Source organism: Lethenteron reissneri, chromosome 26 (genome assembly GCF_015708825.2).
Source record: "Lethenteron reissneri isolate LAM-NWPU_2019-01 chromosome 26, ASM1570882v1, whole genome shotgun sequence".
Classification (NCBI taxonomy): Eukaryota; Metazoa; Chordata; class Hyperoartia; order Petromyzontiformes; family Petromyzontidae; genus Lethenteron; species Lethenteron reissneri.
In genome coordinates this window covers 7,907,311-7,927,997 of record NC_083804.1, presented here as the reverse complement: position 1 = coordinate 7,927,997, position 20,687 = coordinate 7,907,311, and the positions used below count along the sequence as shown (strand labels likewise).

Sequence of the window (20,687 nt, the reverse complement as noted above, 5' to 3'; positions counted from 1 at the left end):
CTCACCCACGCAGGTCATCCATTGCCTGTGAGTGAAGAGGTGTGGACGCTGTCTTTCCGATAGACCTGTTCTTCACCTGAGGACGGCTGCTTGCGTTGTGGCCTTAACGTCGTGAGAATTATTTATTATGTTTTATTTTTATTATTTTATTATTTCCCTTCTACGTGACTTTACCGAAAGAACCAAAAAGAGGTGTGGAGGCGTCCGCTTGGAGTTGCAGTGTAACTGTAGTGACATAGAATCGGTCACGTAGCGGCACAGCGCTGGCTGCTGGCAGGGAAGGGGATCTGCAGCTTGCAGCAGCCCTGACTGACAGCAGGTCACGTGATAGACCAGACAGAGGGATGTAGGGAAAAGGTCACGGAAGGGGCACGTCGAGAACCCGCTAGAAGGTTCCAGAAGGGGGGCGTGGCCTTGGGGGCGGAGCCAGGCCACGCTGGCGGTATAAGAGGGGCCCCGGGAGGGGACCTCGGGGCTGTCGTCGTGTGGAGTGGGGGGGGGGAGACCCCGTCGTGCTGCTGCTGGGGTCTTCGTTGCCATCTCCGTCTTCACCGTCTCGGCGTCGCCAGTCAGGCAGTCTGCCAGCTGTCCTGACTGGGAACCGTAGTTACTAAGTGTTACTGTCAGGCCGTGTTAACAAACCAGAGTCACTCCGACTCTTCGTGTCTCTGAGTCAGTCACGACACAACAATGGACGTTGCGCTGCACGTATCACTGCCGCCGATAAACGTAGCCCATCATCAACATCATCATCATCAGCAGCCTCTTGACGACTCTGTCTGCGCGTGGTGGTCGCCCATCCAAGCGCTAAGCCAGGCTCAACCCCCGCTTAGTGTCTGATGTCTTATGAGATCGGCCTATGACCAAAATTCACCCAGAATGACCCCGGGTCTCACGCAAGGTGACCAACGTCTGTTCGACGTTCGAGAGAGGTTTAGCGAGCTGCTCAGCGCGGGCCCGTTCATGCATTGTGGTGCTCTGTGTATGTCCACAGCCCTAAGCCCGTGCTGGAAATTCCACGGTCATTTGGGGGGCGGGGTGGGGTGGGGGGTCAAGTCCGTCCACAGGAGAACCACTCTGTCTGTCCGTCCGTCTTCCCGTCTTTGCAATCCGCCGCTGCTCTTCCCAGATGCGAAGAGATGTGGTCTGGTCGTCGGGTTCAATTGAACACAAGAACATTCAATCGGATACGAAATACAAAATAAATATACAACATAGTGGGGTCAAGGTGAAAAAAAAGAGTTCTAGGTCGTACAAAGGACAGTGCAACATGTGCGACGCATTGATGAATCAAGCGCCTTTTGAGTGACGCGACAAGACTGGGTTAGGCGACGACTCCGACGCACCACGCGCCACCGATTCGGGGATATCGGCAGATTTCCTCCTCCACCCGGGCTGCGAGGACATTCAACAACGGGTCGGCAAAAACCCCAAAAAAGAACAAGAAGAGCCCGCACGACACACGGGGGGGGGGGGGGGGGGGGCAACAACCACGCCTGGACCCATTCGTCTCCCTGGTGGCGATGTCTACGCATCGCACTAGGCACTCATTTGAGTCTGAGTCGACCTAGCGGAGGCCCAGGAGCGGTTCAAGATTTGTGTTGTTGGCCCTGAGCGAGAATTGAACTCGGGAAGCCGGGTTAGATCGTGTAAGTATCTAAATGTGTCGTTAAACCCGCCACCACCCGACACAGCCAATTAGTAAGTTTTGTCACGTAATCAAAACGTGCCGATTGGTTACCAATCCAGCACACCCGCTGTGTGTCGGGAGAGAGTAAACCGACCACATTTACCATTCGAGCAACGACGTTTCGCCAGTAATTACAACCAGCATCAGCAGCATCGTCACCGGTCAAAGACTCAATACCTCCACGAGCCGCAATGCACCGTGGTGAATACGGGTGACGGGGGCCCCTTAATAAATGACGGCCACGAAGCTCCATCCTTAAAGAGCCACCACATGGCGGCTTCGGAGCCGCGGGTTTGACGAGTCCCCCCGAACCAGAACATCGCGTCCCACTCGTCACGCCACCGCTCGACTCTCAACTCCCCGCAGCTCCACGGAAATCTACGCGCGGGATGAAGGGGCATGCCGACGTGGCCGGTTGCGATTTTTATCCATACTTCGGCACAGAGGCGTAGCTAGGGGGGGGGGGGGGGGCAGGGGGGTACATATGTCCCCGGGCGCCAAGGTAAAGGGGCGCCAAAATGAGGCTTACAACGTTACATGATTACTTATTGCGGCGGGCGCGGCAGCCTGAAACGACTGCACAAATCTACACCTCAACCTAAAAGTTATATATCCCGCCACACACAGCCTACATGTCATGTAATTACATTTTGGTATGTGATTAAACGGGGGGGGGGGGGGGCAATTTTATAGTTCGTCCATGGGCGCAAAATATCCTAGCTACGCCACTGCTTCGGCACGCCGAGGTCTCCTTCTCCTTTCGTACGGCCGATGTAGATGAGAGAGCAACAACGACTACAATCTCCCATTGAGGTGGTCACGCCACACCACCGCGTCAGGAGCCGGCAGAGTCGTGCATCGCTTTGATGTCTGCTGCGTCTTTGTGGATCGGGGCCGTTGCGTCGTTACGCACTGTACGGTTCTGTCCTGGACAACCGCAGTCGCGCCGCCGCTGCTGCTGGAGAGCTTTACAATGTCCAGTCGGGCATCGGCGTATCCACATCTACTGGCAGTGGATGCGGTTTAGGGTGGACCGCGAGATTGGCGGAAGATCAAAGCCCAGGTGGATCTTCTGCGTTGAGATCCTTCACAGGGAAGGTGGCACGCGCTGGTCAATGCGGGTTGGGTGGAATGGTTCCATCTGTCGCTGCTGGCCCAGCACCAGTGCAGACACTTACACACAGATGTCGCTTGCGCTATGCAAGCCGGGCGTGCTTGGGTTCAGCATCGCAATGCTCACGGCGAACATCAGTGGCGAGGAGTGCCTGAACCTGTCCTGGATGTCCCCCACCCAGTGTCGGATAATCCTAGAAGCAAAAGTAGCACATGCAACGGGCCCCACACTTTCAAGGGCCCCGCGCTAAATGCTTACAAGCTATCAATTCCGGTTCAGTGATTCTGCACTTGCTCTATTACTGTAGTACTATACTGCCTTCAACTTTTATGAACCACTGGGTTGTTTAAGGTTAGCGATTTGTCATATTATCTGGCTGTGTAGCAAATAAAAAAATACAATTACTTTACTATGCAAGTAAAACATTTGTGGGACCTCCTTTGCCAGCACCAAAATATGAGAATACGTTTTTCCCCTTTCATCTGTACGCATTTTGGCGTCCTCTGGTCTAACACCGTTTGAGACGAGGCTCAAAAAAAGCTGTCTCTGGTGTGGACCCATCAGTTTCAAAGACAATGTGTCTATTATCAGAGTATGTTTTTTGTTTGTATTTTGACCATAAGTATTGTGGTTAATGTAGACATGATTCCTTGTAAAAGGTTTCAGTTTGGTGTTTAACATATTTAATATATTTTTATTTTATTATTTCACTTCTACGTGACTTTACCGAAAGAACCAAGAATATCTTAACACCTGTTTTGTTGCCAGATAAAAGGGGAAAACTTATTCTCGTAAAAAATAGTTTTAATATTTATTTATGTTATTTTTATTTAGGGCCCCTTTATAACAGCATATGCTACAGGCACCGCACTAGCTTCATCCGACACTGCCCCCACCCCCTCCTTCGCCTTCACCAACCATCCCGCACCCGAGTGATGAAAATAGTCAAACGACCCCCCCAACATCATCCGGTAGGGGGTTTACAAAGCAGCCGTAAATAAAGATTTTTTTATTTGAGAGGGATACCTTCAGACATACATTAACGGCAGGCATACAAATGCAGACATGCAGTCCGACAGACAGGCGGGCGGGCGGAGAAACGCGAACACATTCACAGAGAGAGAGAGACAGGGAGATATGGAGACAGGCAGCCAGCCAGAAACATCGGCAGACAGACGTCCCGGCAGGCTGCAGACACACAAACACATCACCCAGCAGTGGATTGACACAAATGATGGGGCACGAGCATTAACACAATCGTGTCTGTAAAGAGTGCTGCTGATGCCAATCGCCCTCCCTCCACCCTTACCCATCTCCCTCCCTCTCCTCCCTCGCCCCCCCATCTCCCAGTCTTTCCCCTCCCTCCCTCCTTACCCATCTTCCTCCCACTCCTCCCTCGCCGTCTCCCTCCCACCATCTCCCACTCTCCCCCCCATCTCCCCTTCCTCCTCCCTCCCTTCTTACCCATCTCCCTCCCTCTCCTCTCACCATCTCCCACTCTCCCCCCATCTCCCAATCTACCCCTCCTTATCCATCTCCCTCCCTACCATCTCCCAGTCTCCCCCTCCCCACACCTCCCACTCTCCCCTTCCTCCCTCCCTCCTTACCCATCTCCCTCCCTCTCCTCTATCGCAGTCTCCCCCCCCCAACATCTCCCACTCTCTCCTACCTCCCTCCCTCCTTACCCATCTCCCTCCCTCTCATCTCCCAGTCTCCCCTTCTCCCCCTCCCTCCCTCTGTGGTGGGAGCGCGTGGAGGAAAATTAAACGATCTTCAAATAAACACGTCCAGGCGAGACGGCGGTCGTGCTTGCCGCTCCTCGCTCACAGAAATCATCGCTCACACCGATCGATGTGCGCACAATTGCCCGTTGTTTTACGAAGCCACGCGAATTGGACGCGATCCAAGGAATGAATTTCTCACCGCGACGAGCATTGCACAGGTCGTAGGTGGACTCGTTCTCAGGGTGGACGCAGAGCAGTCGGGAGAGTTTGACGAGCCAAAACTCACTCACTTCGCTCACCGGGGCGGTCAGTCATCTCTTTATTACTCGGCTACCGCTTGTACCATGGTTACGTTTATGTATGTTGAACTTCTTTCGCGCCGTGCGTAGCCAACCCTGCTGTTCCGGGGATTATTTCGGCACCCGGTCATAGCCCATCTCGCTTTACTTTGGCTTCATAATAAAATAAACCTCTTTATACGATCATAGAAATATAGGGGGCACGATTATATACGATTACTCATTGGCCTGTGGCCACATCTGCGGCACTAAAGCTACGCTGCTGCCTTCTGCACGTACGTGATTCTACGCAATTACCTTAAATCGCTGGGTAAGTTCAACCTCTATGGGCCCGGTCCCTTGACCTTTAGGCTTCACCCTTTTCTGATTCGCCCACCCCCCACCCACTTTCTGAATTTCAGCTCTGCGCCTTTCCTTTTTAGGACACACCCCTTATTTTTGAGGCCCCGCCTCTTTCTGTGTAGGCCCTACGCCCCCTGGACAGAGACGGGGTTGGGCTGGGCTGTGAAAGGTGGGGGGGGGGGGGTCACGTGCCGCAGTGTCGGCAGTGGTGGGCGGGGACATTAGGAGGGGGTGGGGCGGATTCACGAAGACCAAAATCCCTCTTGGAGCAACATGATGCGTGCCATATACTCTAGTGGTAGTGCCTTACGCCGATTATCCGTGCTCGAAAATCCAGCCTTGCTTCAAGCCCTGGACGACCGATAATAGATGTCCACGAGAACCAAGGCGATGGGAACTGACACAGCGACCTGGAGCAGGGATTATCGGCATAAGGCACTACAACTAGAATACAAGCTACGCCTATTCATAATCATCCGGGGCCCTTAATTTCTGGCAGGTTTATAGCAATCTAGTGTACACGATGAGGACAAAACCAGGCGAGATGGATGTGGCGTGCTAAAGCAAATTCAGCAGCAGAGTTCCGCACTGTTCGTGCTGAAATAAAAGCACCATCGGTGAGAAAGCTCGCGTCAACTCAAAATACGGCTATACTCTTAGGTTTTTTCGGTAAAGTCACGTAGGTATTTTTAAAAAATAAAATAATAATAAATAATAATAACTCAATTAAATCACGACGTTTTGGAGGCAACACAAGTCTCCGTCTTCAGGTGGGACCGTCACAGCTAAATCTACTGCATCAAGTGAAAGCTTCAAATCTAGAATCAAAAGACGGCCGCAGCGGTGTGCGGCAAAAGCTTCCGAGAGAAGACATTGACCACGCTACACCACTACGAATGGTTGCGACAAAAACCTACGTACGTGCCGAACTCAGGCGATTCATTCATTCATTCCGTCTGGCGGCGGCGAGCGAGCGAGGTGGCCGCGTTCCGGCAGGATGTTCCGCACGGCCGTCGATCTGTCAGGAGCGACACGGGAAGTCGTCGTTTCCCGTTCCTGTGCATTGTTTCAACGCTGGCGCGGTGCAAAGTGCACGGCCCGTTCTAACCCTCCGCGACAGGAGACAAAGATTCTCCACCCACCCCCACTCCGATATCCCAACGCTGGTGGAGCAACTGCCGGTGGCAAGCGCCAAACGAATGGCAACAACCACGAGCTGGATGGTTACGGCCAGTGCCACACCCGGTCGGTGGCCTTTCGTCTCCACCTACCACACCACGTGCTCATCGACGCATTGCAGGCCCGGTGCAAGGTATTCGTCTCCGATGTTAAGCCGTGGCCAACTCACAACAGCGCCCATGTGGTCCACGTGTAAATCTGTGTCCATTTAACCGCGAGTGCTTTTCAGAAGTGCTGTGGATATGGGATCGGGCACAATTCACACCACACCGCCCCCCTCCCCCCGAGCAATTTGACGAATTACCGTCGACTCAATCGCGCGTCGGCTGGCCATGCGAGCCCGATGCACGGCGACGTTGCGGCGAACACAACCACCAAATAACTTGGGATTCTTCAACACGCCAATTTGACGCGTGTGCGGCGAGCGTAGCAATCAATGGTGACGCATTAAGCCATGCATCGTCGCACCGCCCGCTGTTACACGGGTGTCGGTGGTGCGATGTGCACAACGAATTCGCCGGTGGCGGAATTCTCCCTGGATCTGCCAGCGAGATCGTCTCTCTCGTGCAGTGTTCTTCACTCATTTTCAGAGGGGAGGCGATATCAAGTGCGAGGGCTGCTACACATTTCAAAATATTGGGTGTGACTGCACGATGGGGGCGGCGTTTTGACATTTCGTGTATTGTCGGGGGCCACGCATGTTTAAGGGCCGCACTAAAAAGCACCAGTGGCCCCTGCGGGCCTTGCGATGAACACTGCTCTAGGAGGAAGTGGCGGTTCCCGTTCGATTGCTACGGACTGGATGTGGTGGAACCCATCGGGCACACAGCCTTCTGGGTTGTGCATTCTTCAGCAGCATTGGTTAAATACAAAAAAACCGTGGAATGGTTTCGACATTCAGTGCCTTATCAGCAGTCAGGGCTCGCTTTCATCAATGATCAATATCGTTATGAAAAGTTGAACAAAAACACCACCGGACAATGCTTTTCACTTCTAAAACGTTCGTTTTATTTTGCGACACATTTTCTCAGCCCGACGTCTTCGTCTCAAAAGGTCCTGGAAAGTGGAAAAAACAAGAGATTAACGGCGAAAATTGACGGATAATTCATTGCTTCCTGTGGGCTTGGCACGGTTGGCTACGTACAGTGCGAGAAGTTCAACAAACATACGTACAACACAGAGGCAAGCCCTACAAAACCAGCAGCTCTTACCGCCGTGAAAACCCTGCACCGATCTCTAGGTCACGTGGGGATGTTCCGCAATTATCAGGCATGTACAGCATGGAACATAACTTGTATTTGAATGGGGATGACTGGTAAACGTGGCTGGTGGTGGTTTGGTGGTGGGGTGGTAGTGGTGTTGGTGGTGGGGTGGTGATTAGATGGTGGTTGTACTGCGAGCGTGTATCTGTCGCCATTTACGTGTGTATACAGTGCACATGTGTATAGCGCATCTAAGTAGAGTGTAAATGTGTGGAATGTCAGTGTGTACAGTCTGTACAAGCATTTCAATGTATGATATATCACACCTATATGTTTGTATGCAAGTGTAGCGTGTGGTGCTTACGTTGAACTTATTTCGCATCATACGTACCAACCCGTGGTAATCGAAAGGGCGAATGTTGCGATGTGTAATTTACGTGCGCAGTGTAAAGCTCAGTCATTGAACTGCAGAATACCCCACCCAGGTCTACAAGAGGGGGGGGGGGCTCGTCACTCTCGAGAAACATCGCAAGGCGCCGGGTCGCGTGCGTGCGCGTGTTGCCGTGCGAGACTGTGGCGGTGCTGGCGGGAGCTGTGCGTCGTACTTTGAGACGATGGAGTCTTCCTTCGCCAGCCGCAGGATGCAATCGTCAGACTCGCCCTGCAATGGGGGAACAGAAATATATTTTTTTTATTGTTTGTCGCTTTCTTGTAAAAGAGCTTCATAGCTCATCGGATTTCTTCAGGATAAAGATTCCGATTTCAAATCACGCACAAGGATTCCGCAACGCTTGTCGACACGTGACATCACAGTGACGTCATCGGGGGGGGGGGGGGAGGGGTCCGCGGGAGTGGCAATGCGAATCCTTTTAGCAGTGGTTTTTATACCGCTTAAGTTTTGGGCAACCCCTGTGATCAACGTGGCCGGTTTTCTACGCGGCAAGTTCCAAATTGCAATACAAAGGACCTCGAATTTTGTTCGTAACAGATCACCGTTATGAGAGTAATCATGCCTCCTCCGTTACAGATGGAGAGAGGCAATGCATTGATGCTTTCAACCGTTATTAGAAAGCGTTACCAATAAAAAAACAACACGCATGAACTTGCATCTCTGCGTGTGCGAGCACAGTTTCTGCTGCTGCTGTATGAACAGCATTCTGCAAAATACGGACACGACACTCTGCTACAACTACCATGGTGGCTGTTTCCATGAACTTCACTTCCTCGATTAACTCCACCCACGCTGATAACTCGATATTCCAGATTGACGGTTTCATCTCATCCACGTATGTGTTGAACCACCCAGAGCCGGCCCAGCCACTAAGCGACCCTTGCAATTGCAAAGGGCCCCGTGGCCAGCAGAGGGCCACCTTAGAGTCACTGCTAGCTAGTGGGTGAAAAAAATCATACATCAAAGGGGCCTCCAACCAAATTTTGCTTAGGGCCCCCAAAGGTCTAGGGCCGGTTCTGGAACCACCACACTGCAGGTCACAGCACTGGGGCGCCACGATCACGATACGTTAACTACCTCGCCTCGTATACAGGAGGGCGTGGGTTCGATCCCGACCCTGACGCCTGAATATTTAGAGTTGGCATGTTCTCCCTGTCCTCCGGTTTTTGCCTCCGCATTTTTGAAAGATATGTTGAGAGTATTTGGCTGATATAAATTTATCTGAGCTCTCATGTGTGGCCAATTCACTTCTGAACAAGAGATAAATAGCTCAGTGAGCCTTACCTGGTAAAATAAAAATAGTTAAAAGTTTAGTTTCACATTCTGCTTGTTGCCTTGCACGGCCCCACTTTGGAATTCCCTCCCATCGTCTTTTTTTATTAATATTTTCCCACGTGCTCACAACCTTGCTCCGCTCAAAGAAACGTGTTAAAACTCTGTTACACATTCATACAATGCTATTTGTTGGCCTTTCGGGCCTGTGCTCAGCAATCACAATTCAAACAAAAACATCGAAAGACGGGATCTTTTTACCATCCTTCTGATGGGTCCGCAGAGAGCGTAGGTCTTATACTGGCCGTTAAAACGGCCGGTGCTGGGGTCGACCTGAATGAAAAAGACAGATATAAAAAATCAAATCTGCTCAATCCAGAGATACGATTGGATACCTGGAGGATGAGAGGTACGGATTACACAACCGTAGCACCACGTGATGTCGCGGCACCTGACCGCGTGGCATATGATGTAATGCGCTCCTCCGATAAGCACGGTTGGCTATGTACGGTCACGAAAGAAGTTCCACATACATAAATCCACGTGACCCCCGTTGTGGCACATGCTAGTTTTATCGTGTGGGCCAATAGACAATTCAGCTGCTGGCATAAAGTTTTGTTATCATGTTCGTTTCGTCCCTTGGCATCTCCATTCTGCCATGTTTATCCTCATTTAAAAATCACTAAAAAGTGTGAATGCCATTTAATTTCAATTATTAAGTTTCGTTTGTTTTTTTCAATATGAAATTGTGGAATTCTGTGACGTCTGCCGGCTGCGTCGCCATTGATAAAGAGCCTCTCAGCTCAATAGGCTTCACTCGGGAAACACTTCCGAGCCTGATAATAAAGTCCGACATCTCCTTGCCAGAGACGCAAATCTGAGCACAACCGCACATCCCCGGCTCTTACCTCCGCGATGTTCATCTGTACAGAAGCGTGGTCTTTGGCAGCGATGATGCGGTTGCTGGCCGAGCTGCGCAGAGCCACAACACAAAACAACAATTAGAAGAGATTTCAAACCATAAACTCGAACAAGCGAGACTGTTGAACGTCACGTACGATGACAGAGATTAACCCACAGCACTGCGCGCAATTCGATGAATTGCCACAATATGGCATCACTCCAATTCAACACTTAACTACATCATTGGTAACTGGCGCGTTTGTAAATATTTCGCACGTCCCGTCTTGTTACGTGCGATTAGCCTAACGAACACATTTGTACATCACGTGCTATTACAGTAAGACTTGAGAACCCAGTTTAATCACTGGGTGGTGTTTAACACGGCATCAGGCCTGAGCCGTCATGCACCCCCACCCTCACACTTTTACCTTTAAATAGACAAACTGGAAAAGTTGTGCAACCACGGCCAAGAAGTGTGTAACATAATCAAGAGATCGGAGTGTATTTTCGAGGGGAGAGAAATACAAAGGTTGCTTGTGTAGCACACACAAGGCTGGAGGAAATGGTGTTAAACAAGCCCCTATTCAGGCATCTTCGTATCCCCAGTGTTGGTATCATGCACACTGCACCAGGTACTCATTGAAGACAGAGTTGACCTTGGCAAGCCTCGCGAACGGTTCACACAACTCGCCGACGTCAGCCGTGGTGCGGAATCGAACGCTTGTCACCGGTGCTCGGGCGCGAACCGTTGCACCACTGCTCCCCACAACACAGCGACACGCGCGCGCGCATACGCACCATTTCCGCGGGACGTACAGGTCCACGAACTCGCCGGTGTCGTTCTGCATGTTGATGTTGTTGTTGTTGGGTCAGATCCTGTGACAAACAGATGCACATCAGCCCCCGCAAATTTCATACCAAAATCTTGGCATTCAGGGAAATATTTCCACAATTTAACGATTACACTGCAGTCACAATATGGAATATGTCATCACAAATTCTTAGGCTTACGTCCTTCATAGGGTCCATCTCATACAAGAATGAGACCAAGCTTTGTCTCTGCTTAACAAAGACTCGAGTGAGTGAATGAGGCTGGCCCAAGCCATAGGAATGTGGAATTTAATCCACGCCAACAGACGAGCACCCTCCCAGCTCTCATTTGAACGAGGAACACTTTTGTTCGTTTTGAGCTATTCCAAAGCTTTCAATATAATGAAATAAATATTTACACGAAGCACTTCCGGCGAAGTTAATTTCATATTTTCCACCCAAGATCATCCAATATAGCCCCACAGTTCTACCGTTTGAGCTGTCAGAAGAGCCCCAGTCATGTAGACGAGTGCTCGTGACATGCAAGCTTTTCGCGACCAATATTATTCATAATAAAGATGTTTTTGGGTTAAGAATGCGTAAATATAAAAGTGTCGTTAACCCACCACCACCTGACACGGCCAATCAGTAAGGTTTGTCGCGTGAACAGAACGTGCCAACTCGCTACAACTTCAGAGAGAATTCTGCCAGATCGCCTGATGAATCTGGTTGTAATCACCAGCGAAACGTCACTCAAATTGGAAATGTCGTGGGTTTACTCTCCTCCAACACACCGGTGCGCTGAAGTAGCAACTAAATTGTCACGTTTTGTTCACGCGACAAACATTACCAATTGGCTACGTCGGGTGGAGGTGGGTTAAAGATATTCACGCAATCTCACCCAAGAGCCCGACTTCCGCCAAAGGCAGGCCCCGAGATTCCCAAAGCAGCGAAAAATCGTCGCTTAAATGAACGCTGCGAGGGAACACTGCTCAATAATGCTCGGAGGCTGATTGGACCAGAACATATTTTTTCCTGTCTGTTCATTATCTGGTCATTACTCACAATCTCCCACGATGGGCGTAATTGAATTTACGTTCACCTTCAAGCGCGCTAGAGAACCATTCGAGATAGCAATTGAGATAGCATCTTCATAGGGGCCATCCATTTAGTACGTACGCAAAAATCCGTCAAAACTTTACCCCTCCACCCCTCCCTGTACACGCACGCGGACTTTTTATACCCCCCCCCCCCCACCTGCGTACGTACGCCTGACGCACCACCCCCCCCTCGAATCCTATAGAACGGCCGATATTTAGTCCACGCAGAAACAATCAAGGATTAATAATATTAACGTGTTTAAGCAAACAGATAGTCCACCCCGCCGGACTATCTAACTAATTTGAAGGCCAATGTAGACAAATAATTATCGAGGCTTCACCACCCCCCCCCCCCCCCGTTTCCTATGCGTACGTACATTGTCAGTAGACCCCCACATACGTAAGCGTATGCATTTGGGTTAACACCCCCTCCCCCCTCCATGCGTATGTACTAAATGGATGGCCCCATAGAGCTATTGAAAGATCATCACTAAAGTCTGAAAACCACATCCCAGTGTTGGGAAACTGCTTAAACGAGGGACCAATTGTAACGGATTCTGAAGCCAATTCTTGCAAATTATTGCCAAGCATTAAAACGTCTCGAGCAATAATTTCCGAAGAATTAGATTTAAATTGTCTCATTGTTTTTAAACGGGGAATGTGGTCATCTATCTACTCAAGTTCAAGTTCCTTTATTAGGTATAGCCCTGTGAGCCATTCGGCTCTTGAATCGGGTGCAACCGCAACAAACAAAAAACATGAACAAAAAACATCTTAAAGTGAATATGTGACTAAGTTGCAAACAGAAAATCCAAGAAAAGACAGCAAAATATTGCAGAAAAAAATCACCGTACACCAACGCTGTGTGCAAAAATCCCAGTGGGATGCAAGTCAAACAATCAACAACAACCACAAGACAACTTAGATTAAGGCCATCAGTCTAACTCTGTACTACAACAAACAAACATGGCTAAACCAATACACTTTTCGAAATCACCAAAATAAAGCCATGAAAGCAATCAGCCATCAAACGCTGGCTGGGATTTGAACTTGTAAACTCCGGATTAGTGCAGTCAAGTAGTGATGTTTTATTTAATAATCCTGAAAATGAAGCTTGTAAAATCCCCCACTCCAATTAACTGTACGACTCGGGTTCGCAAATATAGAAAATATAATTTTTTAAAAATCTTTTTACCATGTCACTTTGTATTATTTTTTACAATGTCAGTCCATGTCGCAATGTAATCTGACCATATTAGTATTCACGTAAAAGTATCGATTATCACGGAAACGACAAGTTACCGTGAGAATCGTGTAGGACACTTAAACGAGTTTACACGTAATTTGAAAATGGTTGCAGTTTTTGTACACCTTTAAGTACTTCCATTTATAAACTTGTGTGTGTAGCCCATCTCTGCTAGGTCTGAGTACAATTGTGGAATTGTTACATTCCAATGGAGGTGGGACCTAGGACGGTCCCCGGTTTCTTCCCACGAAGTTGGTATATATTTGATCGACCCCGGAGGGATGCTGATAATGGAGCTTGCTTTGACTAAATGTACGGTTTCTAAGCGTTAAAGGCTTCAATGGGCAGCGGCAAAATTCCATTGGCATGTTAGCAGGATATACATTTTTTCCCCGTTTGTCTTCGCGTCCTGTTTACATTCGCAATCTGCTCTTGGGTTCACGTATTTGTTCGTCATGTAGCCTTTATTCAGCACTGGACTGATAACGGGAATGTATTGTACACGATCATGAGTTTAGTTAAAAAGCATTCAACATTCGTCAAAATCACTGCCTTAAAAATAAACAATAGCTCACGTTTCCGGGCAAGGTCCCGCTTATTTCTTTCTAAGGGCCATTGCGCGAAACGTCGGCTAGAATGTTTTCCCTTTTAAGGCAGTGTCTTGGAGGCGTTGGGTTTTTATGTGATTGTACACCACTGCCAACGCAATAATCTCCAAACACTTTCATTACAGTTGAGTTTTGCATTTTATTAGCATTTTAGTCAACTGCATGATGCTCTTTTCCAGGTATCTCTTGAAAGAGACTACTTATACTGGTCTCGTCGAGCTCTCTCATAGATCTGACAATCGTCTACATCAATGATGTTGGAACGTGCGTTTCAGGCGAGAATGAACGTTGTTAAGTTTATAAACGAGTGGTTAACCGAAACCACATGTGACCGAGACGTTAAGGCTCTACATATTCCATTTGCCTGTTATACTTGGGTGAGCTCACCCCGAGCTAAACATGCTCTGATAGTACATCGTCTTTGTATTGGTCGCCTTTTGGCGTTCCCTGGTCTGACACTTGGGTGAGCTCTGGTGTAGGCCAATCAGCTTCAAACACAAGGCACACATTATTATCAGAGCATGTTTGTATGTATGTTCCACTACAAAAACGGTGTATGTAATGCAGACTTGATTCCTTGAAAAAGGTTTCTTTTGGGTGTTTGCACACACACCTGTTTTATTGCGTTGAAAAAGGTGCAACACATTATTATGTTTTCATACTTCTCATTCCACCCCGCTGCTTTTAAACTCAATTCACGTTAAACCCTTCCCTCGTATACCAACTTCGCCACGAACTGCCAAAGCGCAGTTCGTGGACTCGTCACAAAAGCGACGTTAAAGACCACAATTTGCGCGTAGTCCGCAAGTTACGCAAATCTTCAATAACAAAAGACGCGCAAGTGCGCTTTGCCCAAAAGCTCTCTCGCTTTCCTTAAAAGTCCACCGCTGTAATCGCGAGCGCATTTCAATGCAGCTCAAAGCGCACGCCGGCACATTCCCGTTTTGTTTTAAACGCAACGCCGTTCAAACGCACGCCGGGCGCTTTATTACAACGCAACTCTTTACTCCGTCAAAACACGTAATATCTTTAAAGGCCACGCTAAGGTCGACGTTAAAGACACGAATCTCCCTCCCTCTCGTCTCGTCCGCTAGCCCCACGTGGCGGCACGCAAGGCGGAGGCCGCCATAGGCCTCGGGCCTAGTCCCGTGCCTCTGCGCGGCCCTCGCCGCCACCCAACGCCGCTGCCGCCGCCTCCGCGCCATTCCCCGCGCGAGTCTCGTAACGAGGAGGAGGAGAGGACGAGAAGTAAAAGAGGCGAGAGACGAGGAGAGACACAGACGAGCAGTCAAAGTGAGAACGGCGATGGCCACACACTCACCGACTCCACAGAGCGCAGAGGAAGAAAGGGAGGGCGGGAAAGGCGGAAGCACCCTTTGACCCCCCCCATCACCACGACAGGCCCCTCCCTCCTTACCCACAGCCCCCGCCCCCCTTACCCACAGCCCCTCCCTTTCCCCCACAACCCCTCCCCCCACCTCCTCTGCCATTCACTCGCCCAACCTCCGTCCACGATCGAAATGTAAATTTCCGAGTGATGTCATCCGGCTGTGAGGGAGGGGCTGGGGAGTGAGGGGCGGGTGGACTTGGGGTGGGGGGCGTTATGATTATATGAGAATATTTCATAATCGGAATATTGATTTATCCTGGAAGAATCCGATGAGCTATGAAGCTTTTTTCTTCACAGATGTTCAGTTGGGGCGTGTAAGAACGTTACGACAACACGAAATGCATTCAAGGGGTTTATTTCATTCTCCAGCAGTTTGTTAAGGCTATAAAGGAGGATCTTTGTATGTGTATGTATATCTGCGTGTGTCTGGATAACGTGAACAAACCACTCCCGTGTGTGTGTGTATATGTAAGGGCCTCTTTAAATACCCATTGAGCGATTTATTGAGCGACCCATATCATGAGGGCCAAGCATTCAATCCATCACTAGACACTCTCTCTCTCTACGTGGCAGATACAATCTATTAAAACACGGAGAGTAATCTGTCATCTCTACCCACACACAACAACCTGTGCGCGTGCGCGTGCAAGAGATACGCTCTGCAAAGTGATATCCAATAATCCAATATAACAGTGTAGATTTATGTAGTATATAGCATCTAAAGGACGCTGGGCAGAGACAGTGGGTGTATTAATTTGATAGAGAGAAGCAGTCGCATAGATCTCTGCATGTGCGTATATCATCTATAGGTCTCTATGTGAGTCCCGTATATGGGTCCTCTATGTTTGTCCATGGGTCTGTGTGAGTGTCAGTAAAACAACGCTGGGGTAGGTCATAGGCGGAGGAAAATGCAAAGTTTGTGCCTGGAGGTGAACAGGGAGTTGTGGGGAAGGAGATTTAGACTGTGGGAGCAGCATAAGAGAATTAGTGGCCTCCCACTGTCACGTTTCTTTAAAATTCGTGTTAAAGATTTGTGAAATATTTAGTGGCAAATGTTTCCCAAAGAGCCATCGGCAGCTCTGGGCATGTGTTGTTGCGCCATGTGGTGAGGTTAACCGCGGTGTTGGTGAGCGGTGTGGTGAGTTTAGCAATGGTGTTGGCGAGCGGTGTGGTGAGTTTAACCGCGGTGTTGGCGAGCGGTGTGGTGAGTTTAGCCGCGGTATTGGCGAGCTGTGTGTCACGTCGCGTCACCATTGGTTTAGGGCAGGGGTCGGCAACCTACGGCTCCGGAGCCGCATGCGGCTCTTTACGGGCTGCTTCTTGACGATGAGTACGTATGTACAGTATGTACTCAGATGCATTGCGGCTCTTGAAATACTGAATTTTGTACCGAATTGGAAAGAAATGGCTCTTCTTGTTATTTTGGTTGCCGACCCCTGGTTTAGGGGCTTCCTTTGGGTTCAGTGAACATTCTAGAAGTTTGCCACGGATGAACACACGGGCGGACATCGCGGATGGACACACGGAAACACGCATTTCCCGACCTCAGCAGTGAGTAGCCTTCGTGACTCCCTCCGCAAACATTAATATGGATTAACGCGACCCGCGGGGTCATGGCCCTGAAATTAAGGAAACCAAATTGACCACGCGCGGCGCAGCTGGGGCCACGTGCTCACGCGCGCGCGCGATGCCCTCGCTCACCCCAAGCGAGTCGGCTCTCATCAGATGGCAAAACCGAAAAAAAACATCGGAGGAAACACCGCGGCGGACGTTACGAACTCTGCGCGCGCACAAAGGTCTCGAAACGTGTCGTCCTTGTCACTGTGGTAACCCGCTGCTTGCGCGCCGCCAAACCACGCCGACGCGGAATGCTGCGACGGAGAGCGATGTGCTCGGTGGCGGGGTTTATTTCAGTTTTGTTGTTGTTGTCAATCAATGCACGTCACCTGCGGTTGTGTCGCGTGGATGGGATACGCCGTGGCCACCGAGCACAGGAAATGGAAGGAAATGTGAAGAAGAGTGCTCAAAAGAGGCGCGCGTCGGTGGCACCTCCTCGGAATGGTTACACCGAGAGGACGAGAGGAGGAACTCGTGAACCAGAGACGATGTTACCGGGTTGTCGATATCCCAGTGAACGTGGAACGTCGGGTTAACGTTGGGCCGACGTTGGTTCTACGGTTCCAACGTCTGGTCAACGTTGGCCAAACGTTGCATGTTGATCGAGATGACTAAAACCAAGTAAATTAGCTCGTGTGCAGGAAATATGTTGATTGCAACATCGCATAAACCGTGACAGATGGCGACAGCTTGCGGAGGCCTTCATCGAGCAGTGGAATGAGCATGGCCGATGTTGTATAGCAAAGACAACAACAACAACGCCATCAACCACGTGCACAAGAACACACGAAAAAAACAACACCCACCCCTCCAACAACCGCAACAGGCCCAATTCTTCACAAAATGCGGGTGACGTCACCGCGGCGCTTGTGCCAGACTAGGTGCGCGTGGCAGATCGCAAGACGGACGCGGTGTTTATGGGTTGGCTGACTGAGATGACTGGCAAGATGCGCTGCCTGTGCTCCCGTCTGTATAAAAAAGAAAACGCAAAGACACATTGACTCACACCCACACAATCACAAAGACACCACAAACAAAAACAAGACAAAGACCCCCCCCCCCCCCTTATAGCCTTTATCAAACTGTTGGGGCCAATTATGACTGAGATGAGTGGCAGATGCACCGCCTGTACCCCCTACTGTGTCACCTCGCTGTGTTTTTATCGCCCGTCGCTCCGCTCGTTGTTGTGAGCGTCGCTCCCTCCGCCCTTGTTGTTGCCGGAGGGCGATTGCCTCCAACCGCCCAGGAGCCTCCTTCACGAGTTACCCCCAACGCGCACACAACAACGAGCAAGACAAAGGATTCCTCGTGTCAGCCATACATTACGTTGGGGCAAGCGCTGTTATCGAACACATGGCCAACGGCCCGCGGTCGCCAGTTCCGAGACGGGTAAACACAGGTCACTGATCACAAACATTTAAGGCTGAGTCGACCTAGGGGAGGTCCCGGAACAGTTCAGATATTTCCCGCAGGCGTTGGCCCGTGGCCGGGAGTCGAACCCAGCGTGGGGTTGGATTCGTAGCGCAGTGCGCACAAGGGAGAGAGGGAGGGAGGAGACGCGTGAGAGCGAACCGTTGCCGAAGCGGGAGGACGTGATATCAGCCCGCGTCGTTATGGCGGTGCCGCGACTGTGTGCATGCGTCTCCACTGCGGAGCAGTGGCGTTGTCGTTTGCGCGCTGCACAACCAACCCCGGCCACCTGAGTTCGATTCCAGAACACGGCCGACATCCGCTTGCGAATACGTGAACCTGTCCTGGGCTCAGCCTTCATTGAATTCCGAGTGCGGTGTAAAAACACGCAAAACAAATCAGCATTGTGGAGATAAAGGCAGGCGGACGGCTTCTCTCGGTGCTCGCTAACAGCACTTGCCCGCCCACACAACCCGTGTAGGCTAAACGGGGGATGATCATCATAGTTGCCACTTACGCAGCTCGCGGAACGTGTCAACAGCCGGGCGGGCAACGCAATCCGGCGAAAAATCATCGTTGGGGGAGACAAAGGTGGCCGGGCGAGGTGCTGGCTACAAGCCACCCAATTCGTGCGCCCTGTCGGTTATAATCGACGCTCGCTGTGGCAGGGAGGCTGAGCCGGCACCGCTGATGGCCTGAATTCGAATCCAGGTTTCAGAACCACCGCCCCTCCATGCCTGAACCGAGGTTTCAAGCGTACGGCGAGAGTTCATTGTCTCAGCCCGGCCACGATTTTTGTTTGCTTTTTCTACCAGATAAGGCCCACTGAGCTACAAAGCTCGTTTTTCAGAAGCGACCAGGCCACAACTGATAGCTCAGCGAAGTGGCTCATCGTGTGGACATTTACAGCAGCCAAATCATTTAAACGCATTTGGAATCGAAATGCGGAGGGGGAAACCTGAGGACCCGGATACAAATTCACGCGACCACGGGGAGAACATGCAAACGACTGCACAACAACAGAGATGTTTTTTTTTCAGATGGCGACGGCTTTGTCGGAGCCTTCAACTCAGCAGCGGATTGATCATGGCTGCTGCTGCTGCTGATGATGATGATGGACTTAATTGTGAAGTGTCAGGCCACGGCATTAGCGCCGTCTGTTCACGCGTCGTGTTACGGACCGAAGGCAGCTGCCGCTCATTCTGTCCAGGGAGCCACGTGGTGTGGATCCTGTGTGTGTGTGTGTCTGGGCGTGCCTGTCGAGCACTTGCCCCTACAGTCAGTTAAGGCTATACGGGGGATCTTTGTCTTTGTCTGTCGTGTGCACAGTGGAGGATGTGCGGTGGGCTCGGCCACCCGACTTCGATACCCGCTCATGGCCAGTGACAGTGGAGATTATCTGAATCCTTGCTGGGCCTCCCCTGGGTCGACTCAGCCTCAAATTATTATATTGTGCGGTGTGTAAAAGAATCGCCACTGGGGAGACAAAGGCGGTCGGGCGTGGTGCTGGCCACCCACCCACTCGTGTGCCGTGCCGGCCCTGTTAGGTGCTCGCCAACAGCACTTGCCCAAACAGTCTGCTAAGGCTATAACGTGGTGGGCAGCGGTGGTGTAGCGGTTAGCGCAATGCGCTACGAACCGGACCCCATTCACCTCCGAATTTGATTCCAGGCTACGGATTTGACACATATATATGTATAACCGGCCAGTGGCGAATGCTTTTTAAACCGCACTGGGGAGACAAAGGCGGCCCGGCGTGGTGCATACCCAGACCACCCCATGGCGCGCAGCACCGGCCTTCATGTTTGATCGCTCGCAGAATGTTTCTCAACTTATTCAGGGTAAACTTAGCGCGAGTGTAGTGCGTGGTGTGTGGTGTGTAGTGTATAGTGCGTGGTGTGTAGTTTGCGTGGTGTGTGGTGTGTAGTGCATGGTGTATAGTGCGTGGTTTGTAGTGCGTGGTGTGTGTGGTGTATAGTGCGTGGTGTATGTGGTGTGTTGTGTGCGTCGTGTGTGGTGTATATGGTATGTCGTGTGTGTAACGTACACTTAATAATGCTCATAATTTACAGCCCTTTGTCAATCCACTGCTTTGTCTGATCGAGGGAGATGGCGATGGGGAGTGCGTTGGAGGGGAGGAGGAGGAGGGGGGGTTGGAGGCTGGAAGGGTGGTAGGGATTGGGGGGTGGGGGTGGTGGGAGTGGGGGTGGTGTGGCGAGCAGGGGAGGGGGGGGGGCTGGTGGAGGGTGTGAACTGTGAAGAAGCGTACGCCAAAAAAAATCCACAAAAGACTTCAGCCTTGCCCCTCAGCCACCAGGCCCCCTCTCCCT

General features: G+C 50.7%; 1 protein-coding gene across 1 annotated transcript; it reads right to left on the bottom strand.

Moving 5' to 3' along the window:
- Window positions 1–7,332: 7,332 nt before the first annotated feature.
- RPS21 (ribosomal protein S21) lies at window positions 7,333–15,344 on the bottom strand. Its single transcript, XM_061560035.1, has 6 exons — window positions 15,262–15,344; window positions 10,975–11,052; window positions 10,182–10,245; window positions 9,535–9,606; window positions 8,156–8,211; window positions 7,333–7,404 (listed from the first exon to the last, which is right to left on the bottom strand). Exons 2-6 carry the CDS (start codon window positions 11,022–11,024, stop codon window positions 7,395–7,397), a joined length of 252 nt encoding a protein of 83 aa, XP_061416019.1. The 5' UTR covers window positions 11,025–11,052; window positions 15,262–15,344; the 3' UTR covers window positions 7,333–7,394.
- Between the last annotated feature and the right edge of the window lie 5,343 nt (window positions 15,345–20,687).

Bases quoted from the DNA above. Each gene is read 5' to 3' on its own strand.
- RPS21 (XM_061560035.1), bottom strand. From the start codon at position 11,024: ATGCAGAACGACACCGGCGAGTTCGTGGACCTGTACGTCCCGCGGAAA. The intron at 10,246-10,974 runs GTGCGTATGCGC...GGCTCTGCGCAG, and splicing joins CTGTACGTCCCGCGGAAATG to CTCGGCCAGCAACCGCATCA. The intron at 8,212-9,534 runs GTAAAAAGATCC...CCCCCATTGCAG, and splicing joins GCGGACCCATCAGAAGGATG to GGCGAGTCTGACGATTGCAT.